Source organism: Plectropomus leopardus, chromosome 2 (assembly GCF_026936395.1).
Source record: "Plectropomus leopardus strain MGB_pleo_1.0 chromosome 2, ASM2693639v1, whole genome shotgun sequence".
In the NCBI taxonomy this organism is placed as follows: domain Eukaryota; kingdom Metazoa; phylum Chordata; class Actinopteri; order Perciformes; family Serranidae; genus Plectropomus; species Plectropomus leopardus.
In genome coordinates this window covers 26,142,501-26,166,322 of record NC_142177.1, presented here as the reverse complement: position 1 = coordinate 26,166,322, position 23,822 = coordinate 26,142,501, and the positions used below count along the sequence as shown (strand labels likewise).

Sequence of the window (23,822 nt, the reverse complement as noted above, 5' to 3'; positions counted from 1 at the left end):
TAGCGTGCTGAGATACGCCATAGCGTTAAAAAAGTGCAAAATGGTCTAAAAACACAAAATATAGAATGGCAGAAAAATGACCAAAAAGCAAGGCTATAGTAAGGCAAAAGTGTCAAAAATTGACATGTCCCAAAAACAGCTGGAAACACCTCAAAACAGCGTAAAATAGCGTGCTGAGATACGCCATAGCGTTAAAAAGTGCAAAAATGGACTAAAAACACAAAATATAGGATGTCAGAAAAATGACCAAAAAGCAAGGCTATAGTAAGGCAAAAGTGTCAAAAATTGACATGTCCCAAAAACAGCTGGAAACACCTCAAAACAGCGTAAAATAAGCGTGCTGAGATACGCCATAAGCGTTAAAAAGTGCAAAATGGACTAAAAACACAAAATATAGGATGTCAGAAAAATGACCAAAAAGCAAGGCTATAGTAAGGCAAAAGTGTCAAAAATTGACATGTCCCAAAAACAGCTGGAAACACCTCAAAACAGCGTAAAATAGCGTGCTGAGATACGCCATAGCGTTAAAAAGTGCAAAAATGGACTAAAAACACAAAATATAGGATGTCAGAAAAATGACCAAAAAGCAAGGCTATAGTAAGGCAAAAGTGTCAAAAATTGACATGTCCCAAAAACAGCTGGAAACACCTCAAAACAGCATAAAATAGCATGCTGAGATACGCCATAAGCGTTAAAAAGTGCAAAATGGACTAAAAACACAAAATATAGGATGTCAGAAAAATGACCAAAAAGCAAGGCTATAGTAAGGCAAAAGTGTCAAAAATTGACATGTCCCAAAAACAGCTGGAAACACCTCAAAACAGCATAAAATAGCGTGCTGAGATACGCCATAGCGTTAAAAAGTGCAAAATGGACTAAAAAATATAATATAGGATGTCAGAAAAATGACCAAAAAGCAAGGCTATAGTAAGGCAAAAGTGTCAAAATTGACATGTCCCAAAAACAGCTGGAAACACCTCAAAACAGCGTAAAATAGCGTGCTGAGATACGCCATAGCGTTAAAAAGTGCAAAATGGACTAAAAACACAAAATATAGGATGTCAGAAAATGACCAAAAAGCAAGGCTATAGTAAGGCAAAAGTGTCAAAAATTGACATGTCCCAAAAACAGCTGGAAACACCTCAAAACAGCATAAAATAAGCGTGCTGAGATACGCCATATAGCGTTAAAAAGTGCAAAAATGGACTAAAAACACAAAATATAGGATGTCAGAAAAATGACCAAAAAGCAAGGCTATAGTAAGGCAAAAGTGTCAAAAATTGACATGTCCCAAAAACAGCTGGAAACACCTCAAAACAGCGTAAAATAGCGTGCTGAGATACGCCATAGCGTTAAAAAGTGCAAAATGGACTAAAAACACAAAATATAGGATGTCAGAAAAATGACCAAAAAGCAAGGCTATAGTAAGGCAAAAGTGTCAAAATTGACATGTCCCAAAAACAGCTGGAAACACCTCAAAACAGCGTAAAATAGCATGCTGAGATACGCCATAGCGTTAAAAAAGTGCAAAATGGACTAAAACACAAAATATAGGATGTCAGAAAAATGACCAAAAAGCAAGGCTATAGTAAGGCAAAAGTGTCAAAATTGACATGTCCCAAAAACAGCTGGAAACACCTCAAAACAGCGTAAAATAGCGTGCTGAGATACGCCATAAGCGTTAAAAAGTGCAAAATGGACTAAAAACACAAAATATAGGATGTCAGAAAAATGACCAAAAAGCAAGGCTATAGTAAGGCAAAAGTGTCAAAATTGACATGTCCCAAAAACAGCTGGAAACACCTCAAAACAGCGTAAAATAGCGTGCTGAGATACGCCATAAGCGTTAAAAAGTGCAAAATGGACTAAAAACACAAAATATAGGATGTCAGAAAAATGACCAAAAAGCAAGGCTATAGTAAGGCAAAAGTGTCAAAATTGACATGTCCCAAAAACAGCTGGAAACACCTCAAAACAGCGTAAAATAGCATGCTGAGATATGCCATAAGCGTTAAAAAGTGCAAAAATGGACTAAAAACACAAAATATAGGATGTCAGAAAAATGACCAAAAAGCAAGGCTATAGTAAGGCAAAAGTGTCAAAAATTGACATGTCCCAAAAACAGCTGGAAACACCTCAAAACAGCGTAAAATAGCATGCTGAGATACGCCATAGCGTTAAAAAGTGCAAAAATGGACTAAAAACACAAAATATAGGATGTCAGAAAAATGACCAAAAAGCAAGGCTATAGTAAGGCAAAAGTGTCAAAAATTGACATGTCCCAAAAACAGCTGGAAACACCTCAAAACAGCGTAAAATAGCGTGCTGAGATACGCCATAGCGTTAAAAAGTGCAAAAATGGACTAAAAACACAAAATATAGGATGTCAGAAAAATGACCAAAAAGCAAGGCTATAGTAAGGCAAAAGTGTCAAAAATTGACATGTCCCAAAAACAGCTGGAAACACCTCAAAACAGCATAAAATCGCGTGCTGAGATACGCCATAAGCGTTAAAAAGTGCAAAATGGACTAAAAAAATATAATTTAGCATGACAGAAAAATGACCAAAAAGCAAGGCTATAGTAAGGCAAAAGTGTCAAAAATTGACATGTCCCAAAAACAGCTGGAAACACCTCAAAACAGCGTAAAATAGCGTGCTGAGATACGCCATAGCGTTAAAAAGTGCAAAAATGGACTAAAAACACAAAATATAGGATGTCAGAAAAATGACCAAAAAGCAAGGCTATAGTAAGGCAAAAGTGTCAAAAATTGACATGTCCCAAAAACAGCTGGAAACACCTCAAAACAGCGTAAAATAGCGTGCTGAGATACGCCATAGCGTTAAAAAGTGCAAAAATGGACTAAAAACACAAAATATAGGATGTCAGAAAAATGACCAAAAAGCAAGGCTATAGTAAGGCAAAAGTGTCAAAAATTGACATGTCCCAAAAACAGCTGGAAACACCTCAAAACAGCATAAAATCGCGTGCTGAGATACGCCATAGCGTTAAAAAGTGCAAAAATGGCCTAAAAAAATATAATTTAGCATGTCAGAAAAATGACCAAAAAGCAAGGCTATAGTAAGGCAAAGTGTCAAAAATTGACATGTCCCAAAAACAGCTGGAAACACCTCAAAACAGCGTAAAATAGCGTGCTGAGATAGCGCCATAAGCGTTAAAAAGTGCAAAATGGACTAAAAACACAAAATATAGGATGTCAGAAAAATGACCAAAAAGCAAGGCTATAGTAAGGCAAAGTGTCAAAAATTGACATGTCCCAAAAACAGCTGGAAACACCTCAAAACAGCATAAAATCACGTGCTGAAATACGCCATAGCGTTAAAAAGTGCAAAAATGGCCTAAAAAAAATATAATTTAGCATGTCAGAAAAATGACCAAAAAGCAAGGCTATAGTAAGGCAAAGTGTCAAAAATTGACATGTCCCAAAAACAGCTGGAAACACCTCAAAACAGCGTAAAATAGCGTGCTGAGAAGCGCCATAGCGTTAAAAAGTGCAAAAATGGACTAAAAACACAAAATATAGGATGTCAGAAAAATGACCAAAAAGCAAGGCTATAGTAAGGCAAAAGTGTCAAAAATTGACATGTCCCAAAAACAGCTGGAAACACCTCAAAACAGTGTAAAATAGCGTGCTGAGATACGCCATAGCGTTAAAAAGTGCAAAAACGGTCTAAAAAATATAATTTAGCATGTCAGAAAAATGACCAAAAAGCAAGGCTATAGTAAAGCAAAAGTGTCAAAAATTGACATGTCCCAAAAACAGCTGGAAACACCTCAAAACAGTGTAAAATAGCGTGCTGAGATACGCCATAGCGTTAAAAAGTGCAAAAACGGTCTAAAAAATATAATTTAGCATGTCAGAAAAATGACCAAAAAGCAAGGCAGCCAAAGGGAGCCAGAAGTACAAGCAAAAAGTGAGCTTTAATGCTGAAGAAAATCCACAAACAAAACATCAGGCAATGAAAAATACAAGTACAAATAAAACATGAACAATAACTAAACAAACAAAGCAGGTTGGTGAAAACAGGGAGAACAGGAACATGGCGAGGAAAACATACGAATTGACAAAGGGAAACACAGGTATATATAGAGAGAGGAACTAATCAACACAGCGACACACAGCTGGGTAGGTGAATACAGGGGCAGGAGGGAAACACGGCGATTGGTTTAACTAGAGTAGGTGTGATCGGGAACACTAGGCTGGAGTAAACGAGACTTGAACAGAAACAAGTGTGCAGGGGAGACTGACAGGGAAGGACAGACAAGATTGATAACACGGTTAACACAAATCAGGGAAACAGAGACAGAGGAACAAAGAATGAGGGAAACACAGAGATTAGGAGAGATGCACAGAGAGACAGGGAGACACAGGCTGGATCCCAAGTCTCTGGGTGCTTTTCATTACGCTAACCTAACTCCAAGTTTCCTTCACTTGCCTCCTTCGGTCGGTTTGGGCAGGTCATAAAGTGGCAAAGCAGTTATCTGAGTAATTTATTAATAATTAAAAAAAACAACAAAACTGTCCCACCACCTCCTCCTCTCCTCTCTCTCCATCTGTCACACAGCAGCAGCTTCATGAGCTGCAGCGCTGCATTATTATGCATCTGAGCAGGATAATTTAACACCTTGAACACAATCGGAAAGTAAATGAATAGCAGGTTAAGTGCGGATGTTTGTTTAACAGAGAAACTCTGCTGCTGTCCCACTGACAGGCTGAGCTATATCTGTATTATTAGGCTATTATTTATCTGTAAGTCTAGACGTGACATCAATTCTATCAAAAGTCTCGGCAGTTGTTAAAGGCGAATGGCAGCTGATCCAGTTGTGGTCAGCTGCAGCGCCGCCGCTACTGCATAATTGCGCCCCATTATCAAAACAGCCCAAAATCATCATTATCAATCATAATCTGAAGTATCACATTAACTCTAAGTAAAGGCCCTCTCAGACACAACACTCTAAAAATGTCATACTGAAGCATGTCGTCAAAAATCACGATATGTCGTAGTGTAGCATGTCGTTAAAAAAATTATGCAAAAACGTCATACCACAGTATGTTTATGCTACATTACTGTGCTATAGCATGATGTTTTTTACAGCAATATGAAGCTCACAGTTGTAAACAGAAATAATAAAGAGACATTTTATTACATATTTTGGTTAAATACTTACAGAGGAGAAAAAGTATGACAGAAAAAGGGCTGAGAAGTGTCAGACTTGTGAGAATTGAGTCAGATTCCTGGGTTTAATTTCAATTTTGAGAGTAAAATCTGAGGAAAAAGTCTTAATTCCAATGTTAATTTCAAATTATGCATTTCCTAACATTCATGTCTTAAATTTATATCCTAATCTCAAGTTCTGAAAAAAATCTCAGCTCCCTTTTTACACTGCACTTAACATCTTCCATAAATATCCAAGCAGCTGATTAAATCTATGTCATTACACAGAAAATATTGTATGTTCAGACAAATAGCTCATGGTGGAGTAAGAAAAGCGACATAAATTGCACAAACAAACACATGCATGCTTCAACACAAACAAACCATAAAAACCTTCACTTTGTCCATAGGCTCTTTTAGATTAACTGTGCAGTTACAGGTTACAGGTTGTCCAACAGTAACAGTAAATTAATATCATATCAGAAGCTGCACAGTAACATCTGTATGCAGGTTTCTTACCTTCACAGGAACAAAGCTGGTTTTAGTATTAACTGTACTGACTGTATCACAGTCCCCAGTAAACAGACAGGCAGACGGATGGCTTTGCTGAGTTGTCAACTATGTTTTTGGAATTTCATTATTTATCTGAAGCAAAGTGAATGAGAGAGCAGATGCAGTTAGTTGATGTCTAGCCAAAAGACTCCGCAAATCCATTATATGAGAGACTGTGGGAGGAATTGAACCTAAGACCATTAAGTGAGGCTTAATACAAGTCCAATAATACAAATGCAGAGTGTTTTGTTGTGTTTTGTCATAAGGAATTAAACTGAATTAAAACACTGAGTGAATGTGACTGATTACACATCACAAAGGGATGGGAACATGTACATTCTCCTTTAAAAACAACAGTTTCCGTCATGATATATAAACGTGTTCGAGCTCTGATTCTCTTTCTTATGTAGCTGTAAAACACTGACATTCACTGAAACCATATTTTACTGTTCATTTTTTTCATATTAGTGCTCTATTCTGAAGGTCCGATCCTTTGTTTGATCCAAATGTAGACTAATAAGAATTTAAAAGCAGGTCTTTCAGTTACCTTTCTGAAGAACTTTTTGTATGTGCTCTGTTTTGATTGTGAGAATTTCAGTAGTGTGTCTACCGTTGTCTGCAAAGCCCTTGTCCTTTGTAGATGTGAGAATCTTTAAAAAAGAACAAAAAAAAAAAAAAAAAAAAGAAACAGAAGGTTTGGAGTGTTTAGTCCTTCACAGGCTCAGGATTTGGTCCTCCAGTCCTTCAGATGCTCTCATCATCACTCATGTCCCAAATCTGATGAGAAAAACAGAAAAGCAAAACTATTAATATACTACAAGATGACTTTTCCACTTTTTTTATGACAGGCTATATTATGGCTTTTTTTTAGATGATATTCTGATGATAAACTATGACATGACTTTGTGACTGCTTTTTTAAAGACATACTATACTACAACTATTATGATTATTTCTTATTATGTTTTTAAGACATAGCTTACTATGCTATGACTAATTAAGACATGCAACACTATGAATTTTTAATAAAAAAAGTCAATACCCTTTTAAGATATAATATACTATGACTTATTTAATGACATTTTTTCCCTGATATTTTAAATTGCATACTATACTATGACTTTTTACATAAAATTTTTTGATTACAACATACTATACTGTGACTTTTTCTGACTTTTCTAATGACATACTGTACTATGACTTTTTGATGAAAATGCTTTACTTTCATCAAAAAGTAACTCTGTATGACATACCGTACCATGATGTTTTTATGATTTTTTTCTATTAATGACATACTGCCCTTGTTATAACATGGTATACTATGACTGATTTAATCATTTTATGATATACTATACCATGAATTTAATCAGACTTTTTTCATGATGTACTATTCTAAGACTTTCCTATAGAATTTTTTATGACTTTTATGACATATAATACTTTGACATTTTTATGTCATTTTTGATGACTTTTTATGACCTGATTTTTTTTCAAGATGCAATATACTATGAGTGTTATCATTTTTTAATGACACACTATAGTACTATAGTAGTATAGACTTTTGAAATATTTTTTTTCAGGACTTTTTATGACTTACAACATTTTTATTATTTTCAATTATGAAACACTATATAATGACTTTTTGAATAAAAAAATCATTTATTTTTATGACATACTATATTATGACTGTTTTAATGAAAATTTTGATTACCTGACCTTTTATAATATACTATACTGTGATATTTAAAATAATTTTTTTATGACAAACTATACAAGGCTTTTTAATGAAAACATTTACAACTTTTTTACAACATACTTTACTATTACTTAAATGAAAATTTTCCTGACCTTTTTAAAATCCTATCACTTTAGGATTTTTGATGACATACTATACAATATAATTTTTATGACATACTATACTATTAGTTTAATGGAACTTTTTCTAACCTCTTTAATGACATACTATACTGTGACTTTTTTATTACATTGGTTCAAGTTGATTTTACATATTTCACTGGTCTTAAACATGCATGTAAACATACAATGAGTAACCAGAAATATACATTATAATCGGCTGTATAATATGATCTAAAACAGATCAATATTGACTCTGACCACTGATTTATGTCCAAGTGTTCCAGACACAGAAGCTGTACTGACAAAATATACTTATAATGCTAGGCATGAACGTGTGATTCAGTGGTCAAAAACAGGAGGAAACAGATAAACAGTATAAACAGACAGATTTCCATCTAAACAAACGAGTCAAAGTCACAACAAAATGCACTTTCGAAAACGCAGGGCGCCTGCAGCACTCATTTCTTGGCTACATGCACCAATTGTGTAACAGCTTTGATAATAATTAAGAAGTTTCTTACCAGGAAGTGACACACACACACGCACGCACGCACACACACTGGAACCTCCTTTTCACTACTGTGTCAGTAAACAACAGTGGCCTTTTCGTGGCAGCAGATTCTTCACATTCTCTCTCCGTAAGACGTAATTCACATACCTCTAACACTGTCTGGAATGTTACACACACGGCTCACACACACACTCACACACTCACACACACACACACACACACACACACACACACACACACACACAATTTGACACATACATGCTGCATTCCTTTGAATTTCAGCTGCCTCACAACTTAAAGAGCTGAAATGTGAATTCCAGTGCAAGAACTGAAACCCAGTGAAAGTGAAGGAAATGTAATTACCTATCAGCTTTCCTTTTTCATTTTGTGCAGTGAATAGCAACAGGAAACACTGTGCCAACACAGGCAGATACAATGTATCATTAAAAGCCTTACGGAAACCTTCAGTCTTAGGAAACAGAAAAATTGTTTCATTTCTTCTTGACAGGCCTTCATGAAAAAAAAGAGAAAAGTCACAAACCATCGCAGCAAACACCACAGTAGGGCTGCAACTGGATGTAAAAAAAAAAAAAAAAAAAAAATTATAATCACATTTTTAAATTTAGCGATGTAGTTGGAAAATCTACTGGAAAAATGGCTTCATTTCTCAAAATAATTGCTGATTCATTTTCATCTCATGGCTCATCTATAACTTATTATTACCTCCACCAAGGAGGTTTTGCTTTCAGTTTACACTACTGTCCTGATTTTCAAGAACTTGGTGGAAGGGTGTAGCATGGGAATTTTGAATTTTGCATTTTGAATTTTGGCACAGATCCCAGTCACAGGGCAGATACATAAACTATTTTTTGTTAACATTGTGAGAGCATAAAGCATTTGACCATGACAGCGGTGTGCGCTCTCTGACTGCCTTTCTAGTCTACTTAATGTTTCAGCAAAAAAACTTTTTTTTTGTAGGGTCTTTAATTTTCCAAATACTTTTCATAGGTTTCCCAGCCAGTGTGCAGTAGGTCAGTTGAATATGCAAATATGTGTAATATGTCCACGTGCAAGCTTACAATTCAAATACAACATGTACGGAAAAGAAAGTTCCCAACAATAAATGAATAGTGAATACCTTTTTAAGAGGTTTCCATACCCATTTTTTGTTTATTTGTTTTAAGATTTTTTTTTTTTGGCTTGGATAGGACAGCTATTAGCGTGAAAGGGGGGAGAGGGAGGATCACATACAGCACAGCAAAGGTCAACAGGTTGCTGCAGGTGTCTGCTCTACCAAGTGAACAACTGAGTGCCCCCACTGACCTGTTTTTTTCAGGGAATTCTTTAAAATATGTACCAAATGGCATTTTCCTTTTTCCAGGAAGCTTTAGAGGAAATTATTTGTAAATAACAGACCTATGAAACATTACCCTGGTTTTCTGACTGCTTTTGTGCTTCTGTTGGTGTAGAGAGGCAAGAGTACGGAGAAAAGCAACTATAACCACACAAATCATTACAGTAGATGCTGAGTGCTGAGGCACCACGGTAAATAAAATGTAATTTGCTCTGAGTACATGTGCTCATCAGCACACATCAAGAGCTCTCAGTTATTTATAGTGTGGATACAGATTTGGAAGTGCCATGTGAAATAATCAATGTAATACATCAATGCAATATAAACAGTACAAACCTCACTGAATGTCAGCCTCATTAAAACAGAAATAAACCTATTATAAATTCTGAAAAAAGATTGCGCTCGGGCACGATGCATTACAGCAAAGCATCTTTCATGGAAAAGGTTACAAAAACTAAAAGCCTCTTTGCTGAACTCAGTCCTTGAATTAGAATAAAAAGTGCCTAAAATCTGAACCAGCAGCTGAACTGAATGTGTTTTTTTAATCTTAGACTACAATGCATCCCATGCGAAATTTTATTGTATAAAAATATTGTTAAATTCATGATATATATATATATATATATATATATATATATATATATATATATATATATATATATATATATATATATATATATATATAACATGATATAATAAAATAATAACATATATAATATATAAATAAATAGAAAAGAATTAAATAATGTAATACTTTTCATTTCCTTTAAAGCTGGATCTAAAATGTTCAACATGTGGTTTCAGAAATGGTTTTGGGGAAATATTAATATAACTCATTTGTTTTCTTTCCAAAAGGCAAATGAGAAAATGATACCACTCTTATTTGTTTGCTAATTACAGAGCTAAAGAAACAGGTGCTGAGGACTGTAGTCACCTCTCTGTCAGCTCTGCTAAATATGAGCTAAACTTATGGTCTAATGTCTTTTTTGGAAGCTGTTGGTGACGCTTTTTGTGGTTGCCGTTTGACAGTGGTGGCATGTGGCTGAGAGTTACTCATTGGCAAGAGGATATTAACTCACAAGTCTGTAAATTTCCTACTGATGACTTCTCGTAGCTGCCTTGGTTGTGGTTTTAACATTTAAACATCATTATGTAAACACTGAAGGAAGATGGAGAAGACAGGCACCAGCCAACAAGCTTCCAGATAGTCATTGTTGGATACTAACTGGGTGACCTCTGCGCCTGCATCAGTATTTAACAGGAAATTAAGAACTGTATTTATGGTAAATAAGTTTTGGTGTGACAGTGGTAATGTGAGGTGCTGTCCCGTTCCTGTTCTGGGTAACTGCTATGTGCTGTTCAGAGGCGGCTGCACAGCGACCATCTGGCCATCCTGTTGAGGTCAAGCTATGTAAACAAACGACGACACATGCTCCCAGTGACGCGAGAGATGGAGCCAGTCCAGAGTACATTCCAGGACACCACTGTCAACTTCACCAATGACATCCATGAATTCACTGAGTTTGTGGTGGATTTAATATGTAAAACATCAGAGGCAACTGCACCCAAAACTACAGCTAAATCATTCCACAACCAGAAATCATGGATTACCAGAACCATCCAGGATGCCATAAACACAAGCGCTGCAGCAAGTCTGGAAACAGTGACAATACAATAGCAGCCTACACAGTAAGAAGAAGAAAAAAGGGACTAAATTACAAAGCACAAGTTAAAGGAGCAGACAGGATCGCATTTCACTGAATTTGTACATTGTATGACCGTTGAGACGGCTCGGCATAAAGACAGGAAACAGGTGTAGACACCAAGCATGGTCCTTCCCAAAGTTCAGAAATATACCTTCTGACAGTTCTCAAGCTGTTTCACATTTGTTAAAAAGGACAAAAAGATGGTGTGTGGTTTAATGTCACATACTGTAACAATTTCTTCAAGAACAACAGATTATTAGTTTGTTATTTGGATTGATTGATTGATTCATTCATTTTTCAATTTGTTCCATTTATGTTAATGCACAACAATCACATTCAAAATCCAACTCTGATAGGTTATTTGCACATGTCATCACGTCACCCAGAAGTACTGCAGATGGGGGGCAGGACGTGGTTTCTGCATGGAAAAGTGCTTTAAAAAAGCCGCAGTTTTGTGCTGTTTACAGCTGTGCCAACTGCTCAAATCAGGGAAAAAACTAGAGGTACTTTCAAGTCCCACAAATGGTGACACACATAGGCGAGAAGTTTGAAAAACTCAGAGAAATGGTGGCAGACATGGATTAAAAACCTCCGTCTAAATTCTGGAGGAGCAGAGTCAGACAATGTCCATGTATGCAGTGACTGCTTCGTTTTGATTAGCCATGTTTTAATGGGTGTTTCTGAACACCTCTGAGAATGGCTGACCTAACAGAACAAGGTAGAAAATAGTAGCTACAGTTGGCCAGCTAGTGCATAACCTGACAGTGCTGCATCCATGTAAAGTTACTTTAGAGTCGAAATAGCAAATCGGTCAACCTGTGGGAAAGATCCCTTTTCCATAAAGTATAGGGATCATATCCAATGTGTCTAGGATTTTTCTATTGACAGTTGCTACGCAGAGATCCATCTAAGGTGTCAAACTCAAATACACAGTAGGCCAAAATTAAAAACTGGGATAAAGTTGCAGGCCAGACTCGATATTTATTGAAAACTTGACTACAATTGAGCATGTTTTCCCTTCTTTCCAGATATATAATGATAAGCTTCATATGGAAACAAACTTAAGTTTTGCTTAAACACTGAATCTGGAACAAGCAAAGCTTATTCATATGGTGTAAAAGACACATCAGTGGCATTCATTTCTTATTTTTATCTAAATAAATAAAATAAAATTAAAAAAAATCTTATGCCCCTCTCTCTATCTGTAGCCTTTCAAATTCACAGAAGACAAACAGGTCTGTCTTTTATATTCGTGAACAGATACTCTGTCTCCCACCTGTCTAGAAAGCTCCTGTTTTCAAAGTCCACCTTTCCGTTTGGCCATTTTCTGGGAGGGATAGCTTAAATTTGCCCGAGGTGACTGACAGTATGAGGTTGCTAATGAATGTCAGCAGAGGAGGAGGGGATGCTGCAGGTCTTGATTGACATGCAAGCGACGTGGGATTTGTACTATTAGCGGTGCATGTGCTATATACTGGCGAGCTAGCTCTAATAGACATTTGATATTATCTTGCGGGCCAAATATATAATTAGTTTGGCCTTGAGTTTGATATCTCTGATCTAATGCTTTAACGTATTTACTTCTTCCCCATTCCCAAAGATTTCCAGCCGGTGTTCTTCACTTCTTGCCGCCCATATAACTTTCGCATATCATCGGTATCATGTGACTGAAAACTATAGACATTCCATGATTGAGAACGAGCAGGGAGCAGATTAAAAAACTTATTCTGCCTAACCTTTTCTGATAACATAAACCTAACAAAAGAAATAGATGGCCTGTCAGTTACAGTTAAAAACCAATAATTACAGTAACATTTAATTTTAACAAGGATGTTTTGGGGACTGTGTTAGCTTGTTATTGTTGTAGAAAGAAGTTTCATCTTATCTAACAATGAGGCAGTCGTACCCATAGAGAAGTGGCAAAAAGTAATTTGTGCCAGTACGTCGGCCTGAGAGGGAACTCTGCAAAAAGTTGTCTAACCTGTTCTGTAGGAAGTTAACCTCAGTGGTCTAATGTGTACAGGCTAAAACTGACTGTTGTTTTGTGTTATTGTTTCATTACTGGATCTTCAGTAGGTCTTTTTCAGAGCATGGTCAGAGAGCTGCAGGGCAGTGTGGAGAATGAGGGACAAATTCATATCAAAGCTGGACGTTCGGCATTTCTGCTCCACTGCTGCTGGGGAGCGAGCATCAAAAGGACAGCAAGCAAAGAGCCCTTTGAAACGGAGCGACACTGGAGCCCCTCTCTGGACGAATGCCATGCCACACTGATGGCGTGTGTGTGTGTCTGTGTGTTTTGAGAAATCTTTTGTGCATAATGAAAGGGGGGGGGGTAGGGGGAGGGGGCTTATGTAACGTGAATAGCTCTGGCAAACTGAAGCCAACAACTTTACTACACTCTTTCAAGCACTGCTGAGTACTTGGGATGTTTCTCAACCATTTACCTCTGTTGCTGCAATGCATAAGAAGATTTATAAAAAGCTGAGATCAAATAAATGACCTCTGATTAGGGAGCTTACTGAAATTAGTAAATTCTTTGACTATTAGTAACTTATTTATTTTATTATTATTTACCCTATTATTTAGGTGCAATGGATAGCAAGGTTGACAAAACAATATTCTGTTGTACATTTGAACTGTAAAATGTTTTTTTTTCAGTAGGATGTGTTTGAGGCCCTGCATGGGCATACAGATATTTTTGAAAACTGTTATTTTCCTCTACATTTTGGCCTCTCATTGGAGTTGTAGGTCACTAAAATATAGATTCGTTTTTTTCCGCCTTCTAAGGTGCAGTTTTTTTTCTGTTTCGACATGTAAACAGAGTTTGTAGAAATCAAAAATGCAAGAAAAAGAGTGCTTCCTGGACTCAAAGTCAGTCTGTTCGTGATGCTCTTTGGGTAGGGATACACCGAGACTTAAAAAGTCCAAAGAAAACTCCTAAAACAGAGCTTTTGGGAAACAATAATGTTATCTCCTCAATTTCTGCTCATTGTTGCTTTGTGTAATGGCAATACGCTAGAAACAACAACAGACTGATGGTCTGCTAGCGTTCTGGTAGCACTGCTTGGTCTAATAGAGTCTTTGTACTGAAACTTAGTTTTAATGCACCACTTCACCGACGAATAAATGCGTCTGCTGCACCCAATGTTTTTGCTTCCACTCAACATCTTTGTCATGTTTATGGGGCAGACAGTCTGTTCAATTTGTATCTTCCAGTGAGGCTTCTACAGTGAGCACTTTTCATAATTTCTGTTCATCAAATACTATTTTGTTTTTTCTTTTGCTGAAAAGTCCTTTAGAAATGACAGCTTGGGTTGGGCCCAGTCAAACCAGCAGACAGTGGGACAATTTCCAGAGTTGGATTGCTGTTGATTTGGAATGGACGGAAAACTTTCAAATATCCAGACCATTACTTGTATCTGTGAGTATGACCTTATATCAGAGGGAAATGAACAGTGATCCCAAGAATATGTTTTTTAAAAAAGTAACTTAAGCCTGTACAGAGACATTTTGAAAAAATGAAGATCATGTGAACAGAACTTTATTTTTACACTGATGGAAAATATCTGTTCTCTAAATATCTGGGGTTTAGAGGGCTGTCAGTTTGAAGAAGTCAGCTTGGACTCTGGGAAACTGTGTCAAAAACTAAACAGTAATCAACAACTTAAGAAACAATGAAACCAATTGTTAGTAACAGCCCATGCTTGAATTCTGCTAAGTGGTTGACCCCCACACCACACACGCAACACACCCACACCCCCACCCACACCCACACACACACACACACACACACACACACACACACACACACACACACCATGACAGCTCCTCAAAGGGATTGGCAGCAACACAATCAACAACACACATCTTTAACTTTGAAGCAGCCTTATCGCTTCAGGACCTTGAGTCACTGCAGGTTAAAAAGAGGATTGCTGGATGTTTTATAAAAGTCCTACAGTAAGCTGCATGTAATCATTGTGTGAATGTGTTTGTGTTTGTAATCAGTCGGGCTCCGGCTGATATGACAGCTATAATCCAGGCTCGTTGGTGAAACAAGGACGGGATCTGATCAGATAGAGGAGGTTTTAGCTGGAAGCCGAGGCCGGTGCAGTCAGCCAACTCTCTGCCGCCGCTGATTATTGTTCTCCCACAAATACAACACAAGCCTCAGCATGAGGGTCTTTAGCAATATTTATCATTATGCAAGCCCGGGTGGCAGCTTCTGGAAAAGTAACACAAATATGACAAAATATTTCTGTCTGGCATCACAGTTTGTCAAGAGGCACTTCTTCAGATCATCGTGACATTACAGTCTTCAGACAGGATTCAAAACACTGAGTCTACATACAGGAATACATCCTTAAGTGCGGGTGGCCCCAGCGGGAACCCAACCTCTAAAGCTATTCAACCAGGCAGCGCTGCACAACCACTGATGGGCTTTGATATTAAACACACATCTGCTTTACACATCAGAACTGACACCAAAGCACAAAAGGCAAAGTCAAGCTTTCATCATGGAGACTGGCTCCATCTGATGTGCAATTAGTGGACCACACAGAGTGACGTGGTTTATGGCTGCTGGATACAACAGTGGCTGTGTACCGCTGCTGGTTGAGGAAGAAAAGGAAGAATACATTTCTGTTTCATTCTTGTGATTCTGGGTAGCTTATGTGAGTTTTAACAAAACTTAAGAGAGTGTGTGGACTGTGACTGATATCCGTCAGCTCCTTGCTCACTAGAGAAACATTGAAACTTAAGCATCTTTTTAGACATGGAAACAAAACTTTGCTGGCTACGACTGATCGTTAAAGTGACGGCTGTTTGGCATTAAGACGTGTACATCCTGTTAATGTTTTCATTCAAACATGATAGGACATTTATGGAAAGAGATGCAATGCTTGAGAAAAATCTGGCACCTAACTGACAGCATTAACATGAACATGAGTATCCCCTTTATGATCGGGTTTTTGATCATATATGTGTATGAGCTTGTGAAAACCATTTTCAGAAACCCAGAGAGGACCTTATCTTAGGTGGAGTATTCCAAAAGAAACCAGGATACTGTTGCATGTTTATACCTTATCCCGGTTTTTGAGCATCACCAACTGCCTGCGCAGGCATGGCTTCAACCAAGTGACATAACAGCAATACAAAAAATGAGTGGGAGCGAAAGTGTCTTACGATGAAGGAATCAAGCTTTGTCTTTTGGTAATGAAAGCAGCTGCGAATCTTCACTGCCGCCCTGACCTGTACACCGTGATAATGACAGGCTGGCACCCGTGAGGAGGACAGTGTTCTGAGAGTGGCGTAACGGCTGTCAAGAATAACGTTAGTTCAGTACGAAGTGTGTATGTGTGGTTGAGACAGAGAGGGAGAGTGAGAGAGAGCGATAGTGGATACAACCAGAGAAGATAGCTAATGGCGAGAAGAACATGGCAGATATATCCTGTCACTCTTTTCTCCCATTGTCCTTCTGTTTTTGTCATGGTGCTCATGTAAACATCATATTGCCATTATATTTGTAACTGGAATAATCCTTATAAACAGGTAATTCATGTCATGTAAACACACGCACTGATGGATTTTTAAAAGTATTTAGCTATTATTTAGTTCAATTAATGACCATTTTAGTCCAAGGGACACTTGTTTGTCCCTTTTTTTGTAAATCTGATACCTTTTCTCACCAACTTCATAATAAATGCAAGATTAACGGCCTAATTTATTTAGTCAGACAGCAAACAAGCAAAAAATATCAAATCAAATATTACCTTGAGAACCCATTTGATCAATATTTCACATTGTATGTAGTGTGTCTCTGTATGGCTATTAATTAATTAATTCAGTTACCATTAATGAAAATAGAGAACAAACAGTAGGGAGGAGGTCTGGGTCTGACTATTACGGTGGCTGAATGAGGGTTGTTTTTTGTCTTTCGCCCAGCACTGTAAGGGCAAACAAATATCTGAAACATGAAAACAATCTTTTCAGAAACTTGAAATTGGCTAATTACTATCTGTTTATTTAACCTATTTTAAACAAGAAAGCAAGATGCCCATTTAATCTATTTTTAGTGTATTCAACCTTGAGCCACTGTGGCCTTTAAAGCTACGTCTTAGCTTTCAATTCAGACTTTTGCCGTGCTGGAAATCAGGTCTGCTGTGGTGTAACTGCCATTGTGACTTCTAAATTAAAACCGCCATCACATTAATAACACATAATGATCCGCGTCTGAAAATATCTTTATTCAGAACTATGGTGAATTAAACTCGAGGTAAAAGCTCAAACAGTCACTGTGTTTGGAGCCAGTCCAGAAACTGTTTATTCTTTATATCACAAATTGACGTTTTGGCAGATAGTTATCCATATTCAGCGTTAATAAATGTGTTCAAGACTCAAGTAATACTGCAGCAGGGGTTAGTGAGGACTAGCATATAGTTTTACACCACAGCTTTACTGTGTGATCCTTAAAGTTCCTCAGAGGAACCCAAACTGTGTTAATTATCTTTCTGATCTACAAATTAAACCTGATGGATCAATCAGTGTGTGAAAATATCCGCACAAGGCAATTAGTTCAAACTTCACAAACGGGTGTCAGCTATGTAAATTCTTGTTTCCTCAAACAAATGATCTAACATCTGTTAGCCAGGGGGAAGCATTTGATGATTTATGTTAATGAGCGGGGATAATTCCTCTTTCATCCCTTTTCATAAGCCCCCCTCAGGGCAAGTTTAACACCCAGAGGGGGGAGGACGACCCACACAGCTCCATCAAAGAGAGAAGAACTTGTTCAGCAGTCAATACATGAAGTGGATACACTATGCTCTGAGCTCAGAGCTGTTTAGTGGTTGTCAAACACTTTTATAATTCAGATCTCATGTCCATTTACATTACTGACTGCACAGTTTTGGATTCTTTTTTGTAATGTCTTATTTTTACTCCACATTTTTTTTTGTTCTGACCCTCTGCCCCAGCAAACACAATTAACTCATCATCAGTGGTGACAAAGTGCACAACTCTCTTACTTTAATCAAAGTATAGATAATCCTGGTCAAATTTTACTTCAATACAAGCAAAAGTTTTTGAGTCAAACTATTAATTGAGTTTTGCGTTAAAAATACTTTAAAAAAAAAAATCTCAGTGCACTGTTGTATATATTGTCACAATACATTAACAGAACCTAATAACTCTAAAACAACCCACTGAATGCACTGATTTGCTTGTAGAATCTGTAGAATAAAAAGTGTGTTTAATACGCTGCAAAGCCTGTAGAAATGACCATGGAAACACAAACTAACAAAAAGACAACTGCTGTCATTTTCTTTAATTAATTAATTAATTATCTTTTTTAATTTGACTGTTTTTCTTGCCTTGCCTGTCAAAAAGTATAATTTACTGTAGATGCAGCTTCTTCAATTAATAAAATAAAATAAAATAATAAATCCACAACCTGGCTTCAAATGCCAGTTACACACCAAATAGCTTTATAACTAGGCAAGACAAAAACATCTTACTTAAATTATCTGAATTCACGACCAATAACAACTTGCAGAGAGTGTTTAATTTTGGGGCAACAAACGCTCAGTTTTTAAGTTCAAAAGTGAACTTCTGTTGCCAGTACAAACAATTTGCTGGGGATGTATTTCAAAAGTACAATATTTGTCTTTCAAATGTAGTGAAGTCAAAGTAATAAGCTTCCAAAAAAATACTCAGGTAAATTACAAATACTCAAAAACTTTATTTAAGTCTAGTACTTAAGAAAATATACTTTGTTACTTTCGCCCACTGCTTATCATGGAGACTCTCACATACCTATGAAACGGCTATAATGATTTCCACTCATCCGCGTGTGCACGCGCCACACACACACACACACACACACACACACACACACACACACACACACACACACACACACACACACACTGACATGAATCTCAAACACACAAATGAACTGTGGGTTCAGGGTGGCTGATGTAAATAAATAATGCCGTTTGAGTGTAGCCTTTCTGAGGAAGAGTATTCCGTTGTGAAATGTTAGCACTTTGAAGTACAACAGATGTGATAAAGTCTACAATCACCTGGGGGAACAACCTTTATCTGGTTTAGCTGGAACCTGAGCCTTTATCTGGGAGCAAGAAGAAAGAAAAACTTCCAGCATTTACAAAACAAAAAGAAAAGTTTGGGCTCCATTTATTTAAACCATGTAATGGTGTGTGAAAATAAGGTAGATAAAAAAAAGCAAGAGCATGACTTTTATCTTTTGAATGTGAGCTCTGAGGATTACAGGGGTCCCTTCACTTCAGATTGGATTTATTGAGAATCTTGTCACCTTTGTTGTGTTTATGTCGCAGACAATCTTTCTATGGAAGTTTCCCTTTTTTTGTATATTCCAGAGAGGCTAGTTTTTACTGTGCAAATAAATAAATAAATACAAACAATTTGCCCCATTCCAGCCAGTGTTTGATCTGTCCATTCTGGGCTACAGTAGAAACAACATGGTGGACGCTGTGGAAGAGGAACCACTCCATATGCAGATATAAGTGGCTCATTCTACAATAACAAAAACACAATTCTTATTTTCAGGTGATTATAAACTAATACAAACAGTTATTTTTATATTCCATTTCCGTTTATATATCATATACTGGACCTTTAAGTGCCTAAAATAGTTGTTAGCATGCTAGTAGTCTCTCAATCGTGTCTGATTATAATAGATAGCAAAAATACAACACATATAGTAAATCCATTTTATTAACAGGAGTAACTGTGAAGGCAGCAGGACAGAGCTGCTGGAGCTGAAGCAGCACCTGTCATCAGGATGGAAAGTGCCGTATGTTATCTGGACTAACATAGGAGGCCTGTCAGAGTTACTGTAAGTAGCTCCACAAAACAGCAGATCTCAGTGGTCCATTTTTATCTGAGTACATGTGTAGACGCAAGCTGTGTTGGGCCTCCGAGCTCAGCAGATTTACTCATTTATATAATATCTTGGCATCAACCGTGTACCCTGGTGCTGCCATCTCTACTGATCTCTTTAAATTATTACATCATGTGTGAGAAAGATCCTAGGCTATTAATAATATGTGAAATATTCTATTCATCATCAGAAGTGCATGTCTTTAGGAGGCTGTGCAGAAGTAACTAAAGAAGAGGATGTACTGTGAATTTGTATGATAAACATTCATGCATGTAAAGGGTTTAATGCTGCTGCCCATGCTATTAAACTGACAGTGATCTTAGGCAAACTTCTGTATCAAGATGGTCCAATAACAATCATAATCATACAATCGTAAAGATCTGTGTCATTCTAAAAGGAGAGAACAGTCTTTTTGCCTTTGTTGGTTGCACAACAGGCTAGCAACAAGTCTATTTAAAGTTCCTAATTATTCAGTAGGTTTCCATCTCTCATCTATTAAGGCTTTTGCACAATTTATTGCTGAAAATGTAATCAGTTAAATAAATATTCAGACTTAATGTTGGTCTGGAAAGACAGTGTGTCATGTTCCCATAAAAAGATCAACTAGGATTACGAGTGTTAAACCCTATTTTGTCTGAGCCTCCTCTTCCAGTAACACACTGACACACATAGACATATGTGCAAGTACATGCAGCAAATGCACACAGACGCTGATGAGTGCACGTCTACACCCATTTAAGCAGAGAAAATGACCTCATGTGGCCCAAACGTAACTCCAACTGCTGCTGCAGCATGCTGCATTCCTGACTACATTCTCGAATTCCCCTCAGACATTCCTACACAATGTGGCGGGAATCTGCAGCGTGGAGGTTTCACCAGTTTAAAGTAGGGCAAAAAGGTAAAAGGTCAAATCGTTTAACAAAGTCATTCAAATAAGAAAGGATGTGACCTGAGTCCCTGTGTTTTAGACCTATGAGGGCCTCATACTGAAGGCGAGAGAAACAGAGTGGCTCACAGCAAGAGAGAGAATCAAACACTAGAACAAATCCCTCGTCTCCTGAATGGAGGCATCTACATTTGTTGTTTCTCCACTCTCTTCTTTTAATTTGTCACAAATCTGTCTTTATCTTGCAAAAATAAGCACTCAGCATTTATTAATCCTCTTGCACACTCTACCCAGGCACCATGCCTTGTGTACAACAAAAATAATATTTCCAGTACGTGAGAACTCTTCTAACAAAAACAATCTCCTTTTGTGTGCTACTTCTGCAAAATGGCAACTCTGGACAATGTCCGCACCTGATTCTCTCAACATTGTCCGGAGTTCATATGAGGAAAGGCTAATAGACCATGGTGATGCCTCGCACGACAGCCTGTCACTCAAAGCAGCCACCTGTTAATTATGTGTAACTTTAAGCCTTAATAAACTGTAAGTGAGTTATATAAACATTTGTTTGAATGGTTTGAATGGTGATCAAATAATTTAATCTTGCGGCTCTTTTAGACTTTCTAAATGTTATCGGGCTGAATGGTTAAATCTTGACAGTGAAATGAGTCATTTCACAGAGGTTTTGACACTCACAAAACTTTATCCACTGATTTATAGATATCTTTTATCCCAATGTAAGTCTATAGGAACAAGTCTTTATGGACCCTATGGCATCACGTGACGAACGCAGATGGTGTAATTCCACTTTTGGCCACTATACAAAATTTGCTTCAAAGCCCGGTGCCCTTCCTGGGGGCTTGATTTTGATAAGGGGGTCTACTGGGATTGGCTTGCTGTTGAAGTCCACTTCAAGTGGCCATTTCTTGAACCACAGTCTTTGGCACAATTTCTGGACTTGTTTCTCAGCCCTGGAGATTGCCTCTTGGTGGCAATTTATGTTATGCTATTCAGTCCTCACATACCCAATGTTCATATGTGACTGAGTCTAGAATGTAGCATGACCAAACCAATGCATTTTTATTCATCACAGGGGCAGATTGTACCAGGTACCAGGGGAGATGGTCTATCACAAATGAAAAACTATTTTTTTTCCTTTATGAAAGAAAATGTCACCCACAACAACAATTTTACTTACACCAAGTGTTTGTAATGACTACCACAACAACTGTGTTTAAAAAAACCACATGTGATCCAGCTTGTCTCACTATTTCATCTTCAATACGACCAATCTGTTAAAAATTCTTCTGTGACACTTTAAGAGCCACATATGTCAGAGCCCATGTGAGGAAGGCCAATATGTTCTCTGTACGCTGCTTTATCAGGCCAACATTTTCTACTCATTACCACTTCAGGCTATCCGACAGTAAAAACATACTACTGAAGGACTCTAAAGCTACTAATGCCTTCTGTTTAATAAAGTAATGTCTCCAGGCAGCGTATACAATTCCACACAATAAGCAGAGATTTGGCTAATATTGCTTGGCAGTAAAAACACTCGTTTGATAAAGTAGTTCCAGATGTGTCAGTGGATACAAGATGTTAGGGCTGTGTGATCCAGATTTGAATCTGTAGGTGTGTCCAATCTAGACGTAGAGGGAATCACCTAAAACTGGGAAGATTATTGAAACCAGAAAGTCTAGACATCCCACACATGACAACTATATCCACAAACATACACAAATACTTTTAAAAAAGTGCCCAAACTCTGGTCATCTTGATCCGAGCAGTCATGACGCCCAAAACAAAACTCCTATATTACTGGTTCAACAGTCGTAATGTGTGGCCTCGCCTGAAGAGCAGTGTTTCTATTTTGATCCCATAGAGCCCGAAATTGCATTTTCTGTTCCTTTTCCTGCCAAAAAATATTGCAATCGTAGTTCAACAACTCAAGGCCTCAATAACTCAAACCTCTACATAACATAGGAGTCTTACACGTCACACCAGTTATTCCGTGGGTTGAGTAAAACTCAGCGAGCCAAATCTAAACTTTTTCCACATCAGTTGTCTCATACAACAGTATGTCTGGACGGAGATCACACAGATTTAGGTAGCATTTTCCCCCCTGTGTGTTTTGAATGATCATTTTGTGCTCTTCCATTTCCTGCAGCAATCATCTGCGTTCTCTCGTGTCCCTTTTTGTTCCAGGCCTACAGCTCTCAGGGGGGAACACAGTGGAGAGATCACGGGCTTGATATGTCTGTATATGTGTGTGTGTGTGTGCACGAGAACACATATTCACTGACAGGAAGAGGAAGAGGAGATGGGTGGAAACAGGAAGAGGAGGGTCACCTACTAACCCAACCTGCCCTCTCAGCAGCACATGTCCTGTCCTCTGGGTTACATGCAAAACTGACCCACACACACATATTTGACAATAAATGTACTATGACTATATGTAAATAATAAAAGTGCCTGATCACACATTATGGTCCAACATATTTGTGACACACCTGTTTAGTTTGTTTCCAGACTTAAAATCATTAACCATTATCTATTTCTCATTAAAATCTTCCTAACTGCCATTATATTACTAAAAGTACAACCCTTATAGATCAACCTGAGATATCTAGTATTGAAAAAAATCCTCTTTTAACGACTCTCTTAGTTTGATTAATGAGGTAATATTTGTTATGACTTCTACGAATACGCGGAGGATTTAAATAAATGTTAATGATGAAACATGGGAAGGTATTTAAAATACTTTGTGTAGCCTACTGATTGATCGATTAAATTTAAAATGTTTGATTAAATTCTTAACAAGTGATTAATCAATCAGCAATTCATTTTTTATCATCCCTAGT

General features: G+C 37.4%; 1 protein-coding gene across 1 annotated transcript in view; it reads right to left on the bottom strand.

Moving 5' to 3' along the window:
* Positions 1–5,146: 5,146 nt before the first annotated feature.
* The window catches only part of atg7 (ATG7 autophagy related 7 homolog (S. cerevisiae)), a 79,778-nt gene continuing 61,102 nt past the window's right edge, over positions 5,147–23,822 (bottom strand). The window contains exon 19 of the mRNA XM_042506622.2: positions 5,147–6,505. Within this exon, the coding sequence (XP_042362556.2) occupies positions 6,473–6,505 (33 nt within the window). The 3' untranslated portion in view covers positions 5,147–6,472. The remainder of the gene's footprint in view (positions 6,506–23,822) is intronic.